Source organism: Chamaea fasciata, unplaced genomic scaffold (assembly GCF_029207755.1).
Source record: "Chamaea fasciata isolate MVZ Bird 193981 ecotype frontalis unplaced genomic scaffold, bChaFas1.0.hap1 SCAF_3, whole genome shotgun sequence".
Lineage (NCBI taxonomy): Eukaryota > Metazoa > Chordata > Aves > Passeriformes > Sylviidae > Chamaea > Chamaea fasciata.
In genome coordinates this window covers 69899289-69925658 of record NW_027094088.1, presented here as the reverse complement: position 1 = coordinate 69925658, position 26370 = coordinate 69899289, and the positions used below count along the sequence as shown (strand labels likewise).

The 26370-nt window shown below is 37.8% G+C and overlaps 1 protein-coding gene across 2 annotated transcripts in view; it reads right to left on the bottom strand.

Moving 5' to 3' along the window:
• PDSS2 (decaprenyl diphosphate synthase subunit 2) overlaps positions 1-26370 on the bottom strand; it is a 111852-nt gene that overhangs the window by 58641 nt on the left and 26841 nt on the right. Inside the window, exon 2 of one of the 2 annotated variants that reach the window (XM_066179463.1) lies at positions 6169-6300. The exons of the other annotated variant lie outside the window; for it this stretch is intronic. Coding sequence (XP_066035560.1) covers positions 6169-6300 — 132 coding nt within the window. The remainder of the gene's footprint in view (positions 1-6168; positions 6301-26370) is intronic. 2 annotated transcript variants of the gene reach the window in all.

Sequence of the window (26370 nt, the reverse complement as noted above, 5' to 3'; positions counted from 1 at the left end):
TATTTATTCTGTTTTTCACTCAATGTGGAACACCTTTTACACTTCCTCAATTTTCAGAGAAGATGTGCTCACACCTCATATGCTGTTATGCTAAATACATAAAGCAGAGTATTGCCATTTCAGATCCTTCTCACCCATAAAATACCAGTCCTACAGCAGTCCAGGCCATGGCCATAAGTAAAGTCAACCAACCAATGTTCATCAGTGCATATTTTTGCAGACTGCAAGTCTCAAAAGCATACTATAATCAGCATATTACCTCTGAGCTTTTGACTACACTAGTCCATATTTATCTTTGCAGACTGAAGTTGTCCAAGGATCATCATTCACATAAGCTTGGATTCCCTGGAAGCAGCCTGAGTGCTCCTCATGCATACAGCAATTAAAGACTGCTCTAACAAGCACAGCATCGCCTCCGTTACGGCTGCCATGGCAAGGGTTTTGAAGAAAAACAGATAGAGCTGCAGATGGTGAGCTGTCACCTGTGAGAAATAGAAGAGATTCCTAGTGTCCCCATTAATACACAGCAATTTGTCCCTAATACACAGTGGCATATCCCTAAGACAGGCAAGACCTTTATGCTTGTGTTTTTAAAGCCTGCCTTGGCACAGTCACGATTTCTAATTCTGAAAATCCTGGGATGGAAAGTTCTTTAGATGCTTCAGACGTCAAATGACCATAAAGACATCCAACAGGCTAAATTATGCCAACATCAACATAGCCTCTTGTGAGCTCCAGAGTCATGAATGCACACCAATGACAGCATTAGATATAGAGCTGAGGCTACAGGCCAGGGGTAGAATGCTCACTCATTTGCTTAAAACACATCTCGATTATCACCTTGTGAAGAAGACTCTGTTCTTGAAAGACCTGACCTTCATGAAGAAAGCTAGCTGAGTCTGACCTCATTGTTGACTCTGCTTTCAGAAGGAGGTGGGTCTACAGACCTCCTGATATTCCTTCCAACTTGAATTATCCTGTGAACCTGGATGTACCATCAGCATCATCTGGTTAACCTTAAAGGAGGTTAATGGAAGGTCAAACTTTCTTTAAAGATGGCATAAAGCTCTTTGGAATACAGGGAAAGGAAATTAAGTAAATTAAAAGGAAATTAATGGAAGAAAGTTAGATAGAATTGCAAAGGGACAAAGCAGTATGTCCTCTGTCCTTACAGTCCTTAGAAAGACACCTACCCCCTCTGACGTCTTTACAATCGAAGAAACATTCACAGAAAAAGAAATCTAAGGGTGAATGAATCCTCTGGTTAAGATCTGGGTTTAAGTGCTCCGTAGAGTAGGTTAGAACAAGATGACTGTGGTATGGACACAATGACAAAAAAGCATGTGAAATCACTCTGTGACCCATGTATGTGTATGCCTCCAAAAATGGGTAATCAGGACAACCTAGCATTGGAACATGACAAGCAAAAGACCAAACACCATAACAAAAAGTTGCCATCTGCTGCCAGCTTACTCTTAAACTGGGCTTTTATTGGCAGCATCATCAATGCTGGTTCCAAAATAATTACTAAAACACTAAGGAAAAGGAATCTATGTTCATGATTCCTGTCACTACAGTGCTGCCACCACTCTTCCAAGCAGCAGGAAGGATTCTGATTCGGAAACAAGTTTATCCAGTGAGTACCCTCTTGTAGTAAAGCATGTTCATCTTGCAAAGTGATGAATTCCTGGAGCTGCAAAGGTCAGCTGCATCACCCTGAGGAAGAAGGTGCAAGGACAGAGCCCAGTCTCAATAGTCCAAATTCAGCAATCTGCTGGATTGACCAGGTTTTACTATGGAACTGAAATAGTACTTTCTATATTCCAATTTCAGTATTCCATATTGATGAAAAGGTCTTTGCTTATCAATGACCATAGGATCCACCAGTGTGAATGGACGGGCAGATTTGACTGGAAAAAGGATTGTTTTAAACCTCTGACAAGCATTCAAGGAAATCTGCAGAGCTGACTCAATGGATGTCAATACTAGAGGGTATTTTTAAAATTGGCACTATTAGGGGAAAAAAAAAACCAAAAACAGAAGAAAACAGGCAAAACAGAGAGAAGAAAATAACTTGCTGTGTTAGAGCCAAGGATACTGAGGGCTGAAGAGATGGCCTAAGTTTGTTCTTTGGTGTCACTTGCATTTAAGCTGCAATACAGAGGCTATGTCAGGCATTCATTACTCAATATAAAGCCAAGGAGATCCCTCAGTCCCCAAGCAGTAGTGTCTGACAGTGCCAGACACGAACAGAAAAAGATACCCCTTTGGGTACTTTGAGAGAAGACCCAAGCCAGTCTTGGTGTCTTCATCTGTGAGAATGTAGCTCCACCATGAAGTATAAAGCTGTCAGTGTTCAGAAACCACATGATCCTGGAGTTTCAATTACAAACCTCACTTCCAGCAGCAGAGTAAAATAACAGCAAGTTGCATATTTCACTATCCAAGTGAGTTTTGCTCTGAGAGAAGGCAATGCAGTGTCAGACTCCACTATAATCACCAGTTAGGAAATGGATCTCAAAGCCCTTATGAAGTTCTAGCCACCTGTGTCACATCTGAGGTACTCTCTGATACTATTAGCATGATAAATTATCGTTAATTCAATTCTGCTTAAACCCAAATGTGAGTTCTGCTTTCTCTTTAGCACAGGAGTAAGGAGTTTCAAGGGAATATGGGATGCATGCTATGCTTGAGTACAGGCAATGACATCAACTCTTACATGATACTGTTTGCATACTCTGTAGCGAGCACTACAATTGATCCTTATATTTGCAATGCCTCTGCAGCCAAGGAAATATTTTCTTTAATGCTAAGAGACCAGCAGAAAGTTTTAACTTAGGAAATCTGTCCAGCAGCTGAAATTGAGCTGTTTATCATGCTGCTACTTCTCTTCATCCTCTTTTGGGATCACTGGTGCTGAGCTGGAAGTAAAGCCAGGTTCTTTTCCCCGCCAATAGGAATAAAGTCAGGTTGCTGCCAACACGACAGGGAGGTGGCTGTACAGCAGAAAGCATGCCAGGCAGGCTTTTGTAACACTTCCTCCCTTATCTTCAGCATGGCTCATAAGGCAACCAGCACTTACTATGATACCCTTGCACACAATGACCCCCACAGCCCCAGATGAATGCAGGCAGATCACGACTCTTGCAAATTATGAAGTGCTAAAGCTGAAGGCAATGCTGGCCAGAGGCAGCAAATTTAACTACACTAGCCCTACTCCTGTAACTACCTCAATTGTAATCCTCATTATTCTGGAAAAGATTGTTCTCTGGTAGCAGGCATTGGTTTTGTTCCATTGTGTACCAGTAAACAGCAGATGCCAGTTAGGAAGCTAAATTATCTATTTTTATACACTTAGGTCAATTGTCCCTTGAACATTGACATATCTAGAGAACAAGAGAAGAGGATAATTATTTTTTTCTATTCCAAATCCAGCTCTCAGTATCATTCTGTTTTAATTTTAATTTTTGTATTGCTTTATTGTGATTTAAGAATATGAAATAATGAGAACAGGTTATGCAGAACATGCCAAATTCCAGGATGAAAAAGTCTACCATGGTTTTTTGTGGTTTTTTAAGTTAAATGGTTATCACAGTGTTACATTTTCCTCTTCAGACATTATACATTTAGTGTAGTACCAGCTACAGAGGACTGATGTAACTGGGCTATCTACTGCAGGATTGAATATTTAAATACAGCACAAGAACTGGTTCCAACACAAAGACTGGGAAAAGAAAGACTGGGCTGGTGCAGTCACTGACAAGTACTGGAACAACTTAGCTCATGCTCAGATTTCAGAAATGCAATTAATTAATCACTACTAAGTATCCTAAAATCAAGTGAGCCATATCCCAGCTAATAGTCCACAATATAATGTTCACAGCACGTAAGTATCAGGCAGTGAAGATGCTCATTACAGTGCCAGAAATAATATTTCCAGCAAAACATTATATATAAAGATGAAGTAATTATATGGCACAGCAACAAAAAGAGCTGTATAGATTACAGCTGAGCTGAAAATCTGTAAGAATCTATTTCCAAAAAATACTATCCAAAGCTGGAGACATATAAGCAATAAAGGATTAAGCATATTTCTTCACTTCATATCACTGAGGGATATACTTTGCCTTTGACATATATGTCCAATATACACAAACCATATTTAATTACACTGCAACCAAGACAGCAGACAAAAATGCACTAATGGAAAACAACATCCTTTTGTTCATCTTCAGGAGAGGGCAGTTTGTAAAACACTACTTACAATACATGTTAAAAATATCACAAAAACCCTTTAAGATCACAACTTTACAAGCTGCCTATTTTCTTAGCTATATACAACAGAGAAATGGAAATCAGAAATTAGACTCACATTTAAGTAAGTGTATTTGGAAAAGTACCTTAAATAAAGAAAGAACTCCAAAGCCCACAGTGATTTCAGTAGAGGACAAGAACTGACCATTATGACACAAAATTAAACAATGCAGTGGCATATTTGCTTGTATTTACACCATGCTGCAGGACTTAAAGTGTCATTGAAAATCCATTGAAATTAACAACTCCACAGTCATCACTTTTGCAGACCGTAATGAACCTTAAGTGAACCTGTGTGGGCGTATTCAAAACTGCTTTGTTTTTGGCACACCTTTGTAACTCTGAACTAGATATTATAATGGCTATTGACTTGCTCAAACTTAGATTATTAGGCTAGATTTTCAGCTGGTTGAACTGGCATCATTCCAATGATGTCCATTTACACCAAATGGTTCATTATTAATTCAAGGTCTTATTTGCTCCTTAATGAATACTTCCACTAGTCACCTTCCCAACGGCAGCTTTAAATGCTCAGACTTTACCTCTGTGGTCAGAATCACCATACTCGAGAACTTAGTTATCAAAAAAATAATGCTTTTTCTCTCCTTTTATGAGGCACACTTAAGGTAAACTTTTTTAATCATTTACAAAACAAACTAAAATACCTCCTGTGCCATAATTAACTAACTAGAATTATGCTTTCACACAGTGCCATTTGCATATAAATATAAAAATTTTACAACCCTGAGGGGACATTATAGATGAAACAAAATAAGAATGGAATTAAACAGCTAAAGGGACAACACAGCTCTCCATAACAAGCCTGCTTTACAGCCTTGTCCTTTTCCTTACTTACTGTTATTTCTGCCTGTATTAATTCATATAAATTTTCCTTCTCTGCTATTTTAAGACACTACATAGATTTAAAAAAATTTATTTGTTTGGTCTTTCCAATTCTATGATACTACCTCTGCATTTTGAAACAAATCAGGAAGTAAACATGTCACTAAGCTTGTGCATCTTCATTTAGTACATTACAGAGGTCAGAAACACAATTAACAAAAAATACAAGAGTCTTGTTTCCTCAATCAAGCAACACAAAATTTTTCAAAAAGGATTTTAAAAAATTCAGATTTTACAGTTTTTCAACAGATCTCATTACTTCAATGGAACAGTTCACTATCAAATATACAAAGGAGACCAACCACTGATTTTCATTACTGTTGTTACTACCATTAAGAAATTTAGTTTAAAAGGTTAAAAAATATTTAGGAACTCAGTGAAGCTGAAATATCTCAGTGAGAGCCTAAGGAACCATAATGGCAGGCTCAGTAAATCTGCTGTGACATGTGGGAGGTAAAAACTTTATTCTACACAGCTGTTGCAAGGGAAAACACCCTTCAAACAGGTTATACAAAAACTTCTGTGCTCAGTGAGATGAACTGGTGTCACACAAGGCTGGCATCTCACTCTGAAATTTCTAGTAAACAGGTGTACCCAAACAACATCGGAGGAAATCAAAATGAAAATACTGTATTTAAAAATATTTTCTAGCATTGGTGTTTTTTTTTTTTTTATTCTGAGTACCTCTTAATGTAAACTTTCAACTATCTATCTTGACCCAAATGTTTTCAATTTGGTTGTGCCCAAAACTCACAATTAAGATACAATAAGAGTTATACAAAGAATAGGAAATGGTTTTTACTGTGGAAAGCTTATAATAAACCTGAGGAACATTGCTTTGTGATTACGTAAGTACTGATTTTCCTTAACAGGTGAACAGGTCACTAAGGATGCTTTGACACCACCAAGAAATTGCACATCATATATACCTTAGCATATCATTCTACATACCTGGAATAAATTCCACTGACCATGTCATGCTGGAAAGAGAGTTCTGCTGTGCTGGGTCCAGCAGCTTTGGAAATCAGCAGTACGACCAAACCTCGCATCTGCAAATTGTTTCGACTATCGTACACAAAACCCCTAAAATAGGAAGAAGAAAGAAGAAAAAAAAAGCATATTTTCACAATCCATGTTTATTGGTTGTACCAAAGTGGAAAAAAAGACTTAGACCTCAGGCTGCCATCCATTCATCATGTCTTTAATATTCATGTTATCGAGGAAATAATTTGCAATTATGAATCACGATCTTTGTCATCCTTTACCTGACACTTACAATGGAATCCTACTATTGTAGAGAAAAACAAGTATTCAGGATTGAATTAAATCTTGATTATTTTCAAGGAGCAGCATGTCTCTTGCATTTCACGTCATGTGATGACAGCAGTATTACAGAATAATTCAATGTAATCTACTGTAATAGGAAAATAAGAGCTTTCAGTTTCTTGTCTGAAGTGCAAAAAAAAACAGACAAAAGAAGCCTCCTACTTCATGAGCAGAAAGGCAAAGGAGGAAAGGTACAGCCAAAATCTATAACCTGCTGGAAGAAAACTGTTTAGTGGTTGTGAACAGAGGGTGGAGTAGTTAAAACAGGTCTAGCTATAGTTAACTATAGTCTATAGTCTAATATATAGACTATATATATACTATATATAGTCTAACTATAGGAAAATAACGAAAATGCAGAAACTGATGGAAGATGTACAATAAAAGTTAGAGATAAATGAAGTAGAGATGAGCTGGTTCAAACAAAAAAACTGTTTCAAATGCTACAACTTTATATTTGGGGGCAGAAGGAAACTTCCCCCAAAATCGTATTTGTTGAGAGCAATTCCAACTAACCATGTAGATATAACACCTCAGAAGTTAATTTGTTTTAAAGTTAGCTTAGATTTCTTTTTTGACTGCAATGTCTCCAGTTGTATTCTTCCTGTCCTTGTCAAACTGCTTTCTACTTCCTACATTCATCAATACAGCTAATTAGCTAGATAAAAGGATAATATGCTCCAGATGCTATTAAATTCGTAAACTAATTTCCAATAAATAAGAGCCAGTATCTCTGATATCATCTAAATATTTTTTAAATAAATCACATGAACTCCATCACAAATCACTAAGCACTTTAACTCATTTTATCCCAGAGTATAATTTTAGCCCTAATAACTGAAGAAAATCAAAACAGATCTGTCTTTAAATCAGCTGAATGAAAACCTCTAAGACATTAATCTTGCAAGCATGTTTGAATAAAGAAAACAGTGGATGTAATCTAAAGTTTCATTTGGACTTTTGTCATTACATGTACACTTCACAATGCAAGTGCCCCTTCTGTACACTACTTCATTAACACAGACACATAAACATGAAGAAGAATCATTTAAATAGCACCTTTCTCTGTGAAAGGTCCTGTGCTACTGCAAATAAATTACTTCTTGAGTCTTTACACCCTGTTTTACAGCGATGAGAAAATGGTCCGAACTAGGCTCAGAGAAGAATGAGCAGGACCACCCAGGCAGCTGGTGCTAATCAACTTCTGGGATCGATCTTCACACCCACACTCACACATCCAATCCAGGCTAATACTCCTCCCTCCAGAGATGCCCAAGCTCCCATTCAGTGCGGCCACACCCTACAAATGCCACGATCAATTACGATAAGAGGAGGCCAGTATGGCTTTTTACCACAACCCACAGCACTTTTAGCTCGGGTGAGACCAAACTAGCCAAATGAGGCCATGACTTCTGTGCCTTTATAATCTGCCCACATCCCATTTGCTTCACCTGCAGGCTGGCAGGCTGGCCCACCCCGCACAAGTCAGGTGTGCCCAGTGAGCCTGGCAGCTCAGGATACGCCACGCTCACAGCAACCCTGACCAGAATAACATAAAAAACAGTAGAAGGGCATATATAACTTCCAAAAGCAGATTTTTTTTTTTTTCAGTTCAGTCCCCCAGTACTTCCCAACCACTCAAACCCATGAAAGATTGCACTGCTCAGATCTCTGCTCAAGGACACAAGCACGGTGGTCATGCGATATACACCTTTATTTTGTTTACAGGGTACAGGGGTAATGTGGTGAGGGATTTTACAGAGCTGCTTGCCTTCAGCATTCTTCAGTGAATTTGTAACCTGCATATTTGTATTCTCACCAAACACACAAATATATAATTTGTTTCTTACCAAGCTCCAATACACAATGCAGAACGTAGCCGAAGCAGTTATACGCTTAAAACTATGGATTTCCAAAGTCAGAGCCACAATGAAAATTAAACTACCCAGGAAAAACACAGAAAATACATATAATGAATAATACATATGTGTGTATGCATCCTGTACACAGAATCCCTAATTGTTTGTGGTGGTGTAAGTACTTCTCTGGCTTCAGCTTCAGTTGACCACATTACTCACAACCACAGAAGTTATACAAGATGATGCAACTGAATTAAAATATATTTCCTTAACACTATTTGAAACTCCATCATTTTAAAAGAAAAGTGGTTTTAGGAAAAAAAAATAGCTTTTTTCCACATATATATGTGGTAAAATCAGAGTGTATTACTAAAAGCGGAGGTATTGTGAGAAATGAACAATGCTTTTAAAAATAGCGAATTATAGTGATACTCTGAACAATCAGAACACTTTGCTTTTTATGCCCAGTACTCTACAGTTTGTCAAGTGACAGGATGCTACAGAAGTAGACATATGAACTGTTCATCACAGGAACATGGAGCACTGGCCTTAAAATAAACCACTGCCTCTACAGACACTGGAAGTGAAGCACTTTCACCTGATTCAGACTAGGTGAGGAACAAAAGAAGAATATTACCTGTGTTGAAAATACACTGTAGCAATAGCAAGTATTATGGGATGTTCAGGGGGTTTGAAACACCACTAGCAGTGAATACTTTACATTCTTAGCAGAAAACTGTTAATGAAAAGTGCAGCTGGGGGGGAGGAACAGGACGTAAAAATCAAGTAATAAGGACCAATAAGTCCAACATTGCTACACCTAATCATACAGCCTCTACGTTACATATGGTTTGGATGTAATTTTAGACAGGATTTTCTATGAATTACCAAACCAGTAGTCAAAGTTTAACTCCATTTTCAAAACATGTTGTGTTACTGACATGTAACATACCCACACTAAAGCAAACCGCATTAGACTTGAAACAAACAGAGCCTCCGGTGATTATCCTTTAGCCACTAGAAACTACTGCAGCTACTTGACATGGCTTCAGGGGTCACATTCACATTCTGAATTACGCTCCCCAGAGATATCCTGCACAAGTAACAGCAACACAAAAGTCTTCCAGATGGTGCAATTAGTCTTGATGGGTATGTGGCAGGAGACAGGTGCCTCCAGGGAAAAAAGTGAACTAAAAGCAACCCAAGTGAAATTGCGCGCACAAAAAAAGATACATCAAGCTGACACTCTTTTGGAAAACCTCTGCTGAACAACACAAGTGCATGCACAGGGTACCCGAAAAACCCCCTCAGTCATTAGCACAATTTTGCTTCCTCTTAAGTTTACAGGCTGGGTATCTGCACACGACGTACTTCTTCCTCGGGGGACTGCATACCAGGAAAAGGTAGGAAAGTCAGTCACCTCTACGATTCCGTTTTGGAATTCAGAATTTGGGGGAGGGAAAGGCATTTACTCTAGATATCATCCGTGTGACAGAGTAACCCAGTTGAAAACTGGCAGATTCACAGTTTTAAATACAGCACCGTGTTGACAAAAAAAAAAAAAGAAAAAAAAAAAAAAAAAAAAGAAAAAAAAATCCGTTTTACAGCGCAGGGGAGAAGCGCCTGGCTCCGACACATGCGCGCTGTGACACCGCACACGCACAAGAGACTCACACCACCCACTCAGGCAGTGACACTGGCTAATAGCTAATGTGCTGCAAATTACACCTCCTACTACCAGGGTCCGTCTGCTGCACGGAATAAATCAAGCAAACATTTCACTCGGTGCTTTGTGCATTGTCTCCACACGTGCAGACATTTCAGTAGAATTTTAACCTCCAATAACCGTCAGGTTTAACTCCATCGGTAATTTGCACTTTTATCAAAACAAAAATCTGCTATTCATTGCAAACGTCATTTACATTTTGAAGATTTAAATACCACAAAGATTTTAAAATTATTTGCATGAGACAAAACCACGTTCCTAGCACTTTTTTTTCACTATAATAAACTGTGAATTTAAACAATAGAGAGGAAACATGGCAACTGTAACAGTTACTGTAAGGAAGAGCTGAACATAGGGGTAATTTCATGGCACCAAAAGTCAGCGAAGAAAACCCAGCACAGGCAACTGTAAAGCCAACTGACTCTGCAAGTGGGTGTAGCAGAAGACATCTTACTGATGGGTACTAGTGCTAATTCAAATTTAATTATGAAAAACGCAGAACAAATTTCCCAGCAAAACTGACGTGATAAGGTATTTTGGGAGGGACAAAAAGGGGTTGTTAAACGTTTAGATAAACGTTGTTAGCATTTCCCAAACGCTCTGCTCATGACCCAAGCAAACAGGAGCTGGGGGGCTTGCAGCCCTTTCATCAGTTACCCCACGAGAGCCCCTCCAGCCCCACCCAGGCGTGTTTGGTGGCCACAGGACTGCTGGTACGGGCTGAAGTGGACAGATTACTGTCCTCCTCACCTCCTCTGATCACTGCCCTCCTCCTTTTACCCCTCCTTTCCAAGCATTCTATTGAAGGTGTCCCACTGACAAGATCAATCGTTTCGTTTCAGGCCATACACAAGCCCCGTGTAGTTAACAAGAGGAAGGAAAACAGAGAGGAATTCCATTCCTCTACCTTCCCTGTTCAGCTGTCAAACAAAAGGAGGAGAAAAAAAAATGATCTGTTCACACAGCTCTAATAAAAAGCAGCTGGGAAAGTCTATCACACAACCAAAATCAATTACCCTCATGAAGATGATTTATAAGCATAGGATAGTGTCATTGAAAGCTCAGGCTAGTTTTAGGCTAAATTACAAACTATTCTGAAAACGAAACTCCTCAATTCAAACTGACAATCCCAGATGTGACAATATAAACAGTTTTCAGTCTGCAAAACCTCAGGAAAGTACCTTCCATTTTGCTCAATATAGAAGGGTTATCAGGAGGCACTCATAGTAACAGGTGCAGGTACATTTTAAAAATAACACAGCCCATTTTTTTGAAATTAATTATAACAGACAATTCTATAGCTATCACTAGAGGTAAGGCATGGAGCTACTTGGCAAGATTCTTGGCTTCCTTATTAGAATGTAAGAAATACCAGCCTCAGGGCTTTTATCCAATTTGCTTTATTAATGACTTGTCAGAAGTAAATAAGAGAAAACTCTCTGACATACTCACTTTTAAAATGGATGTTAAACCACTGTATTACTGATGTGCATATCGGAATCATAGGATTCACCATCTGACCATATGATCGCACTCAAATATTTAAATACTGAGAGCATTCAAAGTTACACATTTGGCATATGCTAACAGCAATCTATAGCAACTTGTTTTCACTTGCTACTCAAGTTTCAAGTATTTATTAAATATCCTTCTGCATATCTCTCCAGGACACATTAAAAACGCTGGCCCGTTGCAACTTCCACAGCCAGATCTGTAGAGGAGAATCAGCCTTGTCATGACACGTACTTTGAGCATGATTCAGATGGGGGGAGGAGACAAACTTACTTCACGTGAAGAGAACAGAATTAAAAAATGGGACTCAAATTAAATACACAGCTGACAGGAAATGATAGAAAGGGGGATGCTCTGCAACCCACATACCATCTCAACTCAAAAGCCCACTAGAGGCTGCAGATGACAATGTTTGTTTCAGAAACTTATTCTTGGATTTGGACAACTAAACATCTCTTCGCACATGGAAAATGAGTATTGAGGTTTGGGGAATTTCCTTACCTGAAAAACAGGCTTGTGAAAAATGGGATGGGGCTCATCACCATTATGTAACTCCCTGGTAATTAAAGGGTTTATCCAGCAAGGGCAGACTTGTGTAATGAGTCACACCAGGCTCGGAGGAATTGATGTTCCTGTCCCACTTTGCAGGAATATGCTCTTAGACCAGGTTACAAGGGAGTCTTTAACAGCCCCTCTGCTCCACCTGCATCTGAGAAATAAGGGGTCTCACCCCATTAGCTTTGTGAAGCCAATCACAAAGAAACACAAGATTTCACAGAAAAAAACACCAAACAAAACTCTGGAATGAAGAAGACAAGGGCCTGTCTCTACACTAGTTCTTCATCCAAAGGCAAAAAAATTTTAAAGGTAATTTAGAATTGTGGCTTTCACTTACGACACAAGGAAACTTTTAATAACTTCAACCATTTTGTGGTGTGATGCTTAGAGAGTTAAAAGTAAGCCAAAACAGTAACTTGGTCATGTGCAAAACAAGAATGGTTGTGGTCCTGTGAGGAAGTATTTGCCTGAAATTTATGGGTTTATATCTACACATCTACAGGCAGAGTCACTGAAAAACTAATACAGAAAATGTTGTATCTGTACTTTCACTTGGCTACTCTTAGACTTAGGAGTACTTGGGAGTGAATTGCAACCAACGTCTTCAGTAAAAAACAGGCCTCAAAATACTCAGTTCCACCAAAGCTGCAGCATTTTTTGGGATACAAATAACTGTATGGATTTGGGTACCTTTTCTTCCATTTATGAAGTCTCAGATACCTACTTGGCTGGAGAGAGTGAATAAAGATCATTTAAAATACAGCATGTACAAAATTCAGGTGTTTAAGAGCCCCAGAAATCCACATAAAGGGTGTCTTTAAAATACTAAATATATTTCTCACAAACTGAACAGAAGCATAACAAAGATGATCTTTGTTGCTTTATAAAGGATTGCAAAAGCATAGTTTCTAGAACGGAAAGCTCCTAGAAGAAAACTCCTAGGGTCTTTTTCAACTCAAGTGACTCCAACTGCTCAATTTTCATGGGATATTGCTTAAAAGGAGAAATATTGCTTAAATAATGGTGAAAAAAATCCATCTGAAGTTTCATCACTCTATTGTTTATTAAATGTGATCTTCACAGGGATGGGGAATGTGGAAAACTGCAGTCCCAGGTAGGAGGCAGGAGGTGCACAGACTTTGGGGTCAATTGCATCATTCCCAGAAGTAATTTATCACAAGATAAAGTCTTGCACATAACTTTTTCAAGAATCTCAAGAAAAAGCCACAGCAGTCTTCAAGATTGGAAGAGAGACTGATCTCTTTCTGGAGCAGCTACATGCACTCGTTTCTTCAGGCTTTAGTAACTATCCCAAATACTGCACTACTTTCGAGAAGAAAATTCCGACAGCTGCTAAAACACAACAATGATCACAAAACATGGAGCCTTCCAGGAAAATATAAAAGTCAGAAGGTCAAATGGGCAAGATCCCACAAAACCCAAATCTTAAGTTTAAGAAACTACAGGGTTTTGATCAGGTACAAAAATACAGATACTTGGCCATGTTAACTTTGAGTTAATTGTAACTGAGCACTTGTAGCTCTTGAAATCAATACAGGGTTCAAATTCCTGAAATAAAACCCCACAAAGTTTCCCCTGGAGTCTGTAGAATCCTATTTAGAGACTTGTATCAGTATACCATTGAGTGCCACTAGGTTTATTTGATTTCCCAAAAAGGCAGAGGTTATTTGAATCATTCTCCCATGAAGATCAGCTACAGAGATGCGTATTATTTTCAGGGGTTTTGATGCACTTGTTTCCTTGAGGGTAGGATATTCCCAAGAATCAATGGGAGGAGTTACTTTTAGAAACAGAAACAATAAACAAAGAAAGACATAAAACCAATCAACTAAAAAGAAAAAAACAACCAAACAAAAAAAGCCCCCAAAACCAACAAACAAAACCCCTCAACATCAACAAAAAAAGCCCACACTTTAACAACTCCCATTTTTCTGCAAAACTTATGACCGGATGAAGACAAAGGGGAAAAATATTTGCTTGGTGAGAAGAAGAGAACCAAATCCACAGGAACAGTTGGACACTTAAGTGTGAAAAAGGCTGTTTTGGGGTTGCATGGTCATCTAAGATCTGAGAAATACCTACTATGGACACTGCAAAAACCACACTGTAAAAATAAAAGGCAGCTATAATCAGACATTTGTCTCAAAGACTTTGATTATTCAGTAAAAAAAATTATTTATTACTATTATTAGTTTAAGTAACTCTACCCTCCACCCATGAGATCCTGTGAGTGCTAGAGACAGGGCAAAAAGGACCACTTTAAGGATGACAATAAAGGCACCACACAGGAAACAAACCACCAAAATGTATTTTTAAACCAACTGCCAGTCTCCGCTGTTTTTCCTGGTCAGTGACTTGATCTGGAATGTGATGTGGATAGCAGGGAAGCCAGCATCAAAAAATGCAGTTAGTATCTGAGTAGAATTGCTTTGACCAGGAGTAGCTTGCAGGTCTGGCACCCTTATTTTTCTGACCACAAATACTTAGACAGAAGCCTAAATTTTGTGTGTCTGATTTCTCCATCAATATTTGCTTTATTTAAACTTTGTGGGAGGTCTAACACCCCACTGCCAACCAGTATCGACAGGTGGACTCAGGCCCAAGACTACTTTTCTGGGAACAGGCTCTCTCAGATGCAGGAATAATCTGCTAAGTGAAAGGAGTAAAAATATTTGGGAAGAGTTCAGTGAATGACAGAAAGATGATTAGCTTCACAAGGCTAATGAATTCAGACACCTCTGGAGGTCCAGTGTCACTTCAGCAATATTGTAATTGTAGAGCCTGTCATAAAAATGTATTTTGCATTAAATAAACTTTACTAGGAAAATGTAACAATGAAATAGGTCAACTCCGGGCCATTATTTCAGACTGCAAACGCTCACAGCATGTTTTACAAATGGATGAAACATAAAAAAGCAAAAATGTTAGGTTAGGTATTGCATGACAGAACGATATAAAAAGTTCTTTTAACCTTCCATACTGAATAAAATTTTTAGATAACAACTTCACTGATTTTCAGCACTATTCAGATGAATTAATATCAAAAATTTCTTCCCTAAATACACTCAAGGCTCTTTACTAGTAGTGAGAAAGGTTCCAAATTTTGTGCTCCAAAAGATTGTTCTCCTTTCAAGTAGTTCAAGCTAAATACATGCCAAGAGCACCATGAACAAAAAGCTTTCTTCTAGATAGAAAGAGAAATTAGGTGGCTGAAACCCAACCAACAACATTACTCCAAATGCAGCCCCTCTACAGTGTCACTACCTAGTAGAGTTAGGTGGTTATATACAGCAGAGGCTGGTGGGGGGAAAAAGCACCTTAAAACATGGCAGATTATTAGCACAAACTGCCAGGCAGCCATTTGAACATACAGTCTCAAATGAGGAAAAAAAAGAAATACTCCCAGATTCTATGATAAATGTATATGCTTCTAAATACTATACCTGAGGGTTTTTCAATAGTTCCAAGTAATCAAAACAAACTTTAAAAAAAACCAAAAACATACAAACAATTTCAAGCCAAAAGTGGAGACCACAGACACACTTAGACTGTAACTCTAAACAGGATTATATTAATTTGCTGGTTTTGTCTAGATTTCTGATTCTAGAGAGTCTTTTGTTTTTCAGTGACACCCAAGTGACCCACTCTGATAACTGAGATGAATCTGGCTTTTACTTAGGTTGAGGAATATTTTCAATGTGACCTCCACCCAAATCCCATATTTGTCACTCTGCTGTATCAGTATCACTATTGGGCGTGTTCATCTGAAGTAAAATAAAATCCCTCCTTTTACAAAGATCAACCTAAAACTCCAAAAGTATCTGTCACCTTTTCGTGGATGATTGCTAAGCATCAAATAAGTTACCAGCAGCATGCTTTAAATTTCTCAAGTCTTGAAAAAAGATACAACGCAAAAATACTAGAAGTATTTTACAGCAAAACAACTGTTAGGAAATACAAATCACTGGAAAACTTTAGATATTTTCAATTCATTTTTTCTCCTCAGAAAATGCAAGACTTTAGAAGGCCTGAGATTTTAAGCAAACACTTGTGGTTTTGGAAATGCTGGTTTCCACGGCAACCAGTAAGGTCTTCTTTATATAGCATTATAAACAGATGGTAAAGACCAGTCATGTTTGCTTCTTTGCCAACATATCAATAGAACTGCTGTACTACTCTATCTCTTGTATTAGAGTTATTAAGGAACTTGGGTATTTGAGCAGGAAAATATACAAATCAGACTTGCTCAACTAGTATGGGGTTTTTCCATAAACACATGAAGATTCTCAACAGTAAAGTCACTGTAGTCTATACAGGCAGATTTCTTTGGCAAAGCTTTTTATAAATGTTTTCTCAGCACTCGCCACGTAGGGTACATTACTACCACAAATATGAATCTGACAGGGATTAAAATAATGAATTGAAACAAGATATAGAAATCTGACTGTTTACATCCACTGGTGTTAAAGTGTACTTCAGAATTGTTGTATTGCATTTAGAATAATTCAGAAAAGATGTTGCAAACTGTAAACTCATCTTCATTATGTCACAATAAGCAGAGGTTATTCTTGCAGGTGATTTGTAAAAGGAAGAAAATTTCTTTGCATTTAAATCTTTCAGTTATATCCAAGGCACATGACATACAAGTGTTTTCTTTTCCACAGATGGTTGGCAGTATCAAGAGAATTTGATTTGGTACAGCATTCCATTTGGTACCTCTCTGGAAAAGTCGGAAGTACCAACTCCTGGCAGCGCAAGCTAACATGGATTTTTGCTACAGAATTCAGCTGATTCCTCCAGTGGTTTAGCTGTTTAATATGTTTCATGTCAAAAACGAGGGGGGAAAAAAAAAAAGTAGAGGAAAGACAGAAGAACCCGCATCAGGTTTTTGACTGCATGTCAGGAGCCCAAATCACACATTTCAAATCAAACTATACCCCTGTATTCTAACCAGATTAGAAATTATTTTATTATCAAAATACTATAAAAATATCAGTATTTCTAACCCAACTTCCACTGAAATTCATGTCCTTTCCATGAGGGCTGCCACATGAATTCTCTATTGCTTATTTTTGTTAGCTACTTTGTGGGAACTTTGTGGTTTGGTGAAACTTTCAGGTTTTTACACTGAACAGCAACATCTCAAGGACAAACGTAGTATCTAAAAACTTATCTCTATAGCAAGTACAAATTTCCAGGTCCACTCCTATCCAATCTGCTCTCAATATCACACCAGTTATCACTAATAAGCGAGATTCAAAAAAATCACCACACAACCCAAGGTTCTCAAAACCCACTCAACTTCATAAAACAACCAATAGTACATTTTGGAAATGTGTGAACTCCAAAGATGTGAATATGTTTGGCAAAGATCAAGAGGATAACAAGCATTCAGTATGCACAGAGAAGCCTGAAATGTGCTAGGGTATGGATGAGAAGTCTTCCTGCACGTCAAATGAGACTGCATTAAGCAACAAGTTCTACAGATAGATAATCACACACAATTTTTGTGTTGGTAGTTGTACGTTTTTCTGTTTGGTACCAGGCAAATGATACAAAAATACAATCTAACAGTAGGGTCCATTCCACCAAAATCCCAAGAGTTTCCAACAGTGCTTAAACTGTAGATACCTAACACTACTTAGCATACAATTCCTAGGGTGGTTTGGTTGCACAGCCTGTTCAGAAGCACACATTCAGATGACAAGTCCCTATTGCTGTCTACATGTTCAAGGATCAATCCACTGGCCACTGCCATGGTTAATATTCCAGCAATCCCAATACATCTTTGTCATTTTAGGATACTGTTGTTCACCTGCTAGCTACACCAAAACTCACCATTTCCATGTTCCACATGATTTAGGTTCGTAAAACGTAAATCTAGTTTGATCTTCGATATGTAAACTCGGTCAATAGCAGGTGAATGAGGGTAAGGTTAGGAAACTTTTTAAAAAGTCAGATGTGCACCCACAAGTGCTGAAGAAACTAACCTAACATTATTGCCAGGTCACTCCACGACCTTTAAAAAGTCATGGTAATCAGGGGCGGTTCCCAAGGACTGGAAGAAAGCATCACTCCTGCATTCAAGAAGGGCAAGAAAGAAGCCGGAAATGTACAAAGACAGTGGAAAGTACACAGATAGGGTAAAACCTTTAACTAGTATTCCAAATGAATCAGGTTATAATTTAACAGAGCCCTTTTAAAAGAGGTGGCAGTGCAGAACAAGCATTGTGTAAAGGACCTAAACTTCAGTTTAGCAAGTATATGGAACAGCACTAAATTCAGAATGGGGTGGGGAGTGAAAGGCAAAACCATGTTTTCATCACTCAAAAGGACTGCAGGCTTCACCTGTAACACAAGACAACTCAGCTCTCACACCAACTGCTTTATTTGCATTGGACATAACACAAAAAGATGAGTCCCAATTCCAAGACAGAACACCAACATAAAGAAGGAGAGGGAGCTGCTTTACTGAAGTTATGAAGGTTTATGGGAAAGGTGTTAGTGGTACTGACCACCCCAGTTTTTCCTAGACTGCCTGGTGCCAGAATCTGGAAGGCAAGTTAAGAAACTTAAGTCTGTAGGAATATCTGGAGTCCAAGAGAAAAAAACTGGCAAGAGGAAGTAGTGCTGGAATGTGAAGCAGGAACCTAATTTCTCCCCACAACTCTCAACGATTTTGACAGCATGGCAAACAAGTAGAAGGCAGCACTGCTATCAGAGGCGTAAAAAGAGTCACTCTAGAACTGCCAAAAGAGAGCACCTTACTAAAATGTCATTCTTGGAGTAGAAGCAAGAGTGAGAAGAAAAATGAAAAATGGATGCCATGCCATCCTTTGTCAATTTGCTTCAAAGAAGCAAATCTACCACTTCAGGTACCTACAGTACAAGGAAAACTGTTATTCACTAAACAGGTCAAGCAACCTTGGAAAAACTCCAAGTAACCATTGTAATAGGAGAGGTGAAAATAAAGGAACCTTCTTTAGCTTACCTGAAAATAAAGGTTTTCCAAGGTCCACCACCTAGGGAAAACTAGAGAGTCCAAGTTGAAACTGCCAGAAGCAAAACTGTCCCAGAATTAAGAGTCACAAGGAAGGAAATTCAAGTCACAGATCTGATCCTGCCTCCAAGAGATACAGAAATAAATTAAAACAAACTGGCAGGTTCTGACAAAGGAATACAGCACTGATATTAAACATTTGCTGAGACAAAGTGCAATGGGAGTGAGGAGAGAGAAAGCTGGACATGCATGAAGATAACTAGTTTTTCTTTTTTCACGTTTAGTTTACATGTGAGGTTTTTATTATTACATAGATTATCCAGGTATTTTACTCTAACCTGGCACATATCTTGCCATGTAGCTCACAACAGTAACAGTTTCTGCAGACTGTAACTCAGAATAGCACTTTCATTTTCAGCAGTAGCTTAAAAAAATCTTAAATGAGGATAGAATTTGTTATATGAAAAATGCCAACTCAAACTGCTACAGAAGTCCATCTTATTTTGAAGAGTATCTATTTCTTCTTTAAAGACACAAAAGCATCTTTATGCTCAGTATTAATAATCTTAACTCTTAGAATCTTAAATCTTAAAAGATTTCTAATTTTTCTGGAATGAACATCAACAAAATGCTGCTTTCAGTCATGCAATGTAGTATTATGCAAACCAACAACACCCTAACAACAAAAGAAAACAAATCTTCCAAAAGTAATTCTGTATGTATTTTACATATTCTTTAGTTATACCAAAAGCACATTGTTATTATTGTCAATGGCAAAAGGCATCCATGTAGAGCTATAACTCACTTGAAACTATGACAATTTCCAGGCTTTTTATTCTCCTGGGTGTACTTACATTTCAAGAGAAAAAACAAGGAAATGCAATGATGAAAAAAAAAAGAGACAATGATGTCCAGTGTCCCATTATTTTTTCTTTTATTTTTCCAGATATATAAGCCACCTCTGGAATGAAATACAAATACTCTTTTATGACCGCTTCTTGCAATACTCTCAAAAAATTAAAGCAGAATCTTAAAATAAAAATAAATAACAAGGGGGTTCAGATAAATCACCACCACCCTGTGAAAAACCAGACGTATTCAAAAACACCTGTTACAACTATGGTGCAGATCTGGCAGTGCTACATCTCATCTGAGGAAAAAATTACTCAAATGTCAAATTTCAGTATCTTTTTTTAACTTCCACGTCAAATATATCAGGTACTATGAAACAGTTTTTCCCAAATGATACTTTGTCAATATTAATAGAGTGCTGACTTGCAGAAACAAGTTAACAAGTTACCTGTTAAAATCGGTTTTTCCTCCACCAGTTTTCCAGCTGTTCCTTTAGCTAAACACCAGCTATGGCTGACCTCACTTAGTGCACATGAGACCATGGAAAAGAAGACAAAATCCAATACGCACATTGCCTGATGTGCCGTGACTTGATCAATCACCACAATGATGCTAAGGACATTCTGCTTATGACACGCAACTACAAATGTTCCCATAAGTAAATATGAATGAATTTAAGAGAACTACTATCTCAGCACAACCACACAGCCTTGAAGCTCCTGCTTCAATTTCTACATCATTCTATAAGATTTCAGCAACAGCCATTTTGTGCTGCTTACACATAAAATCATTTGATTGAGTTTATGCTTGATATGATGAATGAAAACCCCTATACATAATTTCGGTCTGGGAAAAAAACATTGATTGCATGCTCAAGATTTTAAATTTATGATGGGTGCCAGTCTGTTCTATTCTTCTATTTGGCTATCCTTGGCCAAAACAATATCATGCATTCAAATAAAATTTTCTTAGCACTACCTTTCTTGCAATAGTGCGGTTTATTAGCTCTAACGTGTAGATGTCTAATTACTAAGTTTCTTTTAGAACACAAACATCAGGGCAAATACTTCAGAAGAAAATACTTCTGATAAACTTGACTTTTAAAAATAATATACTTTTTAAAAATTTAGAGAGCATGACAAAAGTGGTAAAGAACTTTCTTCGTTCTGTTACCTCACATCTGAAGGACAGAACTTAAATCTGGACCATAGCCAAAGAACTTCTAGCAAAGTTGCTAAGCTTTCACCACAAATCCAATAGTCCAGTTATATCTTTCCTGCAGTTTGCTGGCAAGTTCTTGAATATGGTAACTGTGTTCCCTACCATGCCAACAGCAGGATACATTTTAATACTTTGAGGAACCATATGCACTTTCCTTGGGATATGTTAGCACAAGACAAAATGAAAAAGGTCGTTCTCATAAGTGAGCCTAATTTGCACATAGAAGCTTGCAGCCAAGGAATATGTTTGTGTGCTACAACATTTCTTCCCCCATCCCACTAAACATTTTTTTTTTCTTTACTCAAGCGCACTTCATCTGTGATTTCAATTTGCCATTGAAAAAGCGTATGTAAGATGAGCTGTAAAATTACAGGATCGTAAATTTAAATGTCAAAATGTAAATGAAAAATGTACAGATATCCAAGAAGCATGCCACTGGAATTATACAGAGCTTTAAAAAAAAACCCAACCTAATCCAGCACCACTACCATTATAACATAGAGTGCTCTCAACAATTTTCTTTGCCTATCAACTTTGCTTTTGCTAGTTGGCAAATACTGCTTTTTAGCATTGTTAGATGCCAGACCAAAAAAGTCTCAGAGATCTCATTTTCTCTCCTCACCAGACTAGGAGGTAGCCAGCTAGAATGCTAGAACCTTTCAGTGCCTCCAGGTCTGTGCTCAAACATCTCCTTCCTGCCGATGAGGCTAGACACAGCAGATCCTGAGGTTTCTAAAATGAAATGTGATTAGCATTTTGTGGTAAAGTACGAGTGATCAGAAATAAATAGGCAGAAAGCGAAGATATTAAATTCTCCACTCAAACCCAGTATCCGTTTCTATGCTTTATTTTATTTTTGCTACTCATTCCTCGAGAAAAAAAGAACATTATAAATGTCCTTCCTTTCACTACAAACTTCTGCAGAGGCATGCAAGCGTGCTGTGAGGAAACAGAAGACACTTTTACTTAATTGAAGAAAGTAGGAACTGTAAAAAAAAATCTCCAGACACAATGAACAGTCTGACCCAGAGCAAGATATAATTCACAAAAATGACTGTATATTCACTTCTGCCCGTCTACATTCTTCTTTAACACCTGAGCCTCTGGAGAGGTGCTTACGTGGAAAAACAAATATGGATCAACAGCCTCCTGCCACAAACATTATTCAGTCTCTTAGAAGGTAAAAAACACCCAAGAACACACACAGACAACTGTTTTCTATAACCCAGGTAATTCTATAGATACACCTGCAAAAGTCAGAGATAAAAAAGGGCTATTCACTATATATTGAGGCTTAGCCTGACTTTTCTGTATAACCGGTAATGCAAGTTTTCAGTTCAACCCCAACACTCTAAAAGTGCCTTAGTACAGCTTTAATGAGAGGCTGACAACACCACCGCAAACTTTATTGCAGATTCCATGATTACCACACTCCTTAACTTTCCCAAAATTTACAGATTCAAAGAACAAACCTGGTTCTTTGCACACATGTTCACTCCAAATGGTCTCTACTCCCAAAGCAAACTTACAAGAGCTTTGTTGTGTCAGCAGACCAGAGGCCAGGCAGTGCCACCTCAGCTTCAACATGCTCCCCAGCTTACTTCCTCTTTCACCACACAACAAAATACTGAAGAGCAGGCTTTCAGTAGCAAGCCACAAGAAAAAAAAAGAAAAAAAAAAAAGAAAAGAAAAGAAAAAAGAGAACCCCCCCCAAAAAAAACTCACAAAAAAAAAACCAAAACCAAAAAACCAACCCACCAAAAAAAATCCCAAAACCACCAAAACTCAACTCCCGAAACCTTGAAATCAGTTACTAGTCAGGTCTCCTACTCTTTCAGGACTGGAGGAAGACAATGAAGCAGATAAAAATCAAATGATCCTTCAGGCCAATTGTGGGGTTTGCACATTTTGCAAGACCAACATCCTCACTACAGAAATAGACTTCTGCTAAGCAGTGCTATAGAACAGAATGACAGTACCATGGTGACACGTTACAATAAGCAGGGTAACTCCCAACAATAACATCTTTGGAGAGAGCCACAGTTTTGACCATTTTCGACAGAGAACAAACTTCAATTAACTGACAGTCTGTCATATCACAGGGAAGACTATGTGGTTACATTATCTTACACAGAGCAAATATACAGAGAATTATATCCTTAAGCAAAAATATTTCATGTTCTCAACCACCAGAAATAAATATAGAATCATCCACTGCTTTGAAAACAAAGTAACTTCTGAGGGCACTTTAACATTATAGTAGATCTAGAGTGACACTAAATGCTAACTAAATTTAAGGACAACAGTGGCTACTAGTTATATTCACTGAGCAGAACTTAGGATCAAATTAAAGTGTGTAGTCTTTAAGTAATCCGATTCTTGCTTTAGACTTAATGACTGCAAATGAAAATTCAACTGTCAAGGGTGCATCTGACAGCTATAGGTAAGTCAGTCACCTGAAAATAAGAACTTGCAAATGTTAATAGACTGTATAGAAAATGTCAATCCTGGTGCAAACTCTCAACAAGTAAAGTTTAATTAACTCCCCTTATTGACCTTCTCAGAACTGACTCCACAGAGCCTATCTTTTGATAAAAGAACAAAAGCAGTATATTCGTCCTTCATATGAGACTGAAATTGGGTGCCTGTGTTACGAGGAAATTTCTAATGCCATCTAGAGACTCGAATGACAATGTCCTGATTTAATGTACATGATTCTTCCAGGGAGCAAAAGAGACGACATGCTAATTCCTGGTGTGTTACATCTGCTAATTTTAACATAAAATTTACTAAAATGTACTGCCCTCGACCAGAGTTACAGTGCACTTTCATGCATTAGGACAAGCTCTCTTTCCAAGACTTCCTATTAAGATAAGCCAAATATCCCACCATCTTTAACCTGTATTTGCAAATACCATGAGTGACAATGATTTTGAAGAACTGGTGTTCCAATCTTATCAGGTCTATAATACTTGCAGCAGCATCAGAACCACAAAAATTTAAAATATTCTTTCCATAAAATAATGCAAAAAAGCATGACAGCATCTATATGATAATATCTAAATAAGGAACATTTCATTTCTTTTTTGTCAGCCAATAATGCTGCAAGAAATTTACCTCACACATCTTCAAAATCCATAAAAACAAAGACTTTGGAATTTGTAACACTTTGAGTTCACTCTGAAGCAGAGGAGCATTTGAGACACCACATCAAGCAGAAAATTCAAATGAACTGGTATAAATGACAAATAACATACATAATATGTAATCCCAGGTATATCCAGAGTCATCAAAATGTCAGACTCTGATGACTTAAATTACTTCAATTGAACAATTTATAAAACAGCACGAAGTCTTTCTTTTTACATAATTTCCCCTTTTCATCATATAGAAATGATGTAGTATTTTTATATCTACATAGACTATGCTTGTTATATTCAAATACAATAGTAGCCGTAAACACTTAGAATAGAATTTTACTCTTGCCCTACATTCTGTTATTAAAACCACTGTAGTAAATATACAGTGTGCTAATGCAAAAATAACTCATCTTGGGGCTTTAATTCTTCCTTTGAGTCAGTGATCTTCTATCAATTTCACATGAAAAATGGTTTACAGTGATACAGTGATAGCTTTCCAGTTTTAGGCTGAAGTGCTTGTGACAGTCTCCTAGAATTCTCTCCTTTTAGGGAAGTTTCCAATGTAACTTACAAGAAGTTTTCAATGTAACTTACAAGATGAGCAAAGACAGGAACAAATACTTCCTTGCTAACCTTGTATTTCCTTCCAATTTTGCAGAGACAGTAGCTGCATCCCGTAACTCTAACACAGTGATGAAGCCTGTATGGTTGTACTTCTTTGCAGGACTGATACAGCTAAAGGATAAAGTACCATTAATGAAATAAAATGAGCTCTTTCCTCAAGCAGCAAGGACTTGGTGCTTCTGGTACATTTGTTGCATTCTATTCTTTCATCTAAGAGGGTAGCATGACTATTCCAAGAATTTGTACAATTCCACAAGCACAACATCAACAACTCCTGAATGTTAAAAGGTCCAATCATGTATTTTACTACTTACTCTTATTTTTTAAAAAAATAAATTCACATGGAGTTTTCCTGAATGGTAAAGATAGAGAGGGAGAAGAAAGACCTATTTAACTACACATCAACAGGACACTGTTCTCGTAAATAATATGTAGTAAAGCACACAGCAACTCAAATTAGATCCTTCCCCTTTCCCAACACAAACTTCTTTCCTGCCTCTGGGGAAGTACATTTTATAACCAAGGGTTATGAATAGCCAAGGATGTTGGCTCATGTTACAAGCCACTGCAGGTCAGTGATCAGCAATCCCATTTATGTGCAAGATAATTAAAATGTTAGTGATGGACAGTAAGTAAGTGTGTTCTTAAGCCCTACTGGTGATGTAGGATGTCACACCATCCACACTAAGGAATCATGGAAAGAGTTTTTTTTCAAGGGGACCAAAATATCCATTACACCTAGGCATAGCTGATGTTCCATTGGCTTTCCTCCTAAACTTGATTCACAGAATTCTCTATTCATCAGGAAACACAGGAACATATACAGAAAGGATTAATTCAGGCATAGGGAACAACATACCACATTCTGAGCATCATCAGGCATCAACTGAAAAAAATGACAAATGTTTTCTCTTACAAGAAAATAGAGTAAATTGAAAGATGAAGTTTGTCACCAATAGCTAAAGAGCAGTGATACAAAACATTTGCTGACCCAGGAAAAATGTTCAGCAAGCTGGCCTGCAAGTGTTATCACAGTAACTTGCTCTCCATATCAGTATAGCAGTGGCAGCATCAGTTTTGACTTTTCCTTTCCCAGGGATACAAAGAATCACAAAGGCAAGATGTTCACAAGATGCTGCTTTGGGGACCACAGCTACAGGTCTTTAAACTATTCATGTCTGCAGCTACAGGCAAACACCACTTAAGAGAGCAACTTTAAATAATTGGTCTGTTCAGCAAGGACAAGAATTGGCCTAGAATAAAACCACTTTTACTCTGTAAGAGAGACTACATCCTACTCCAAAATAGCTGCTT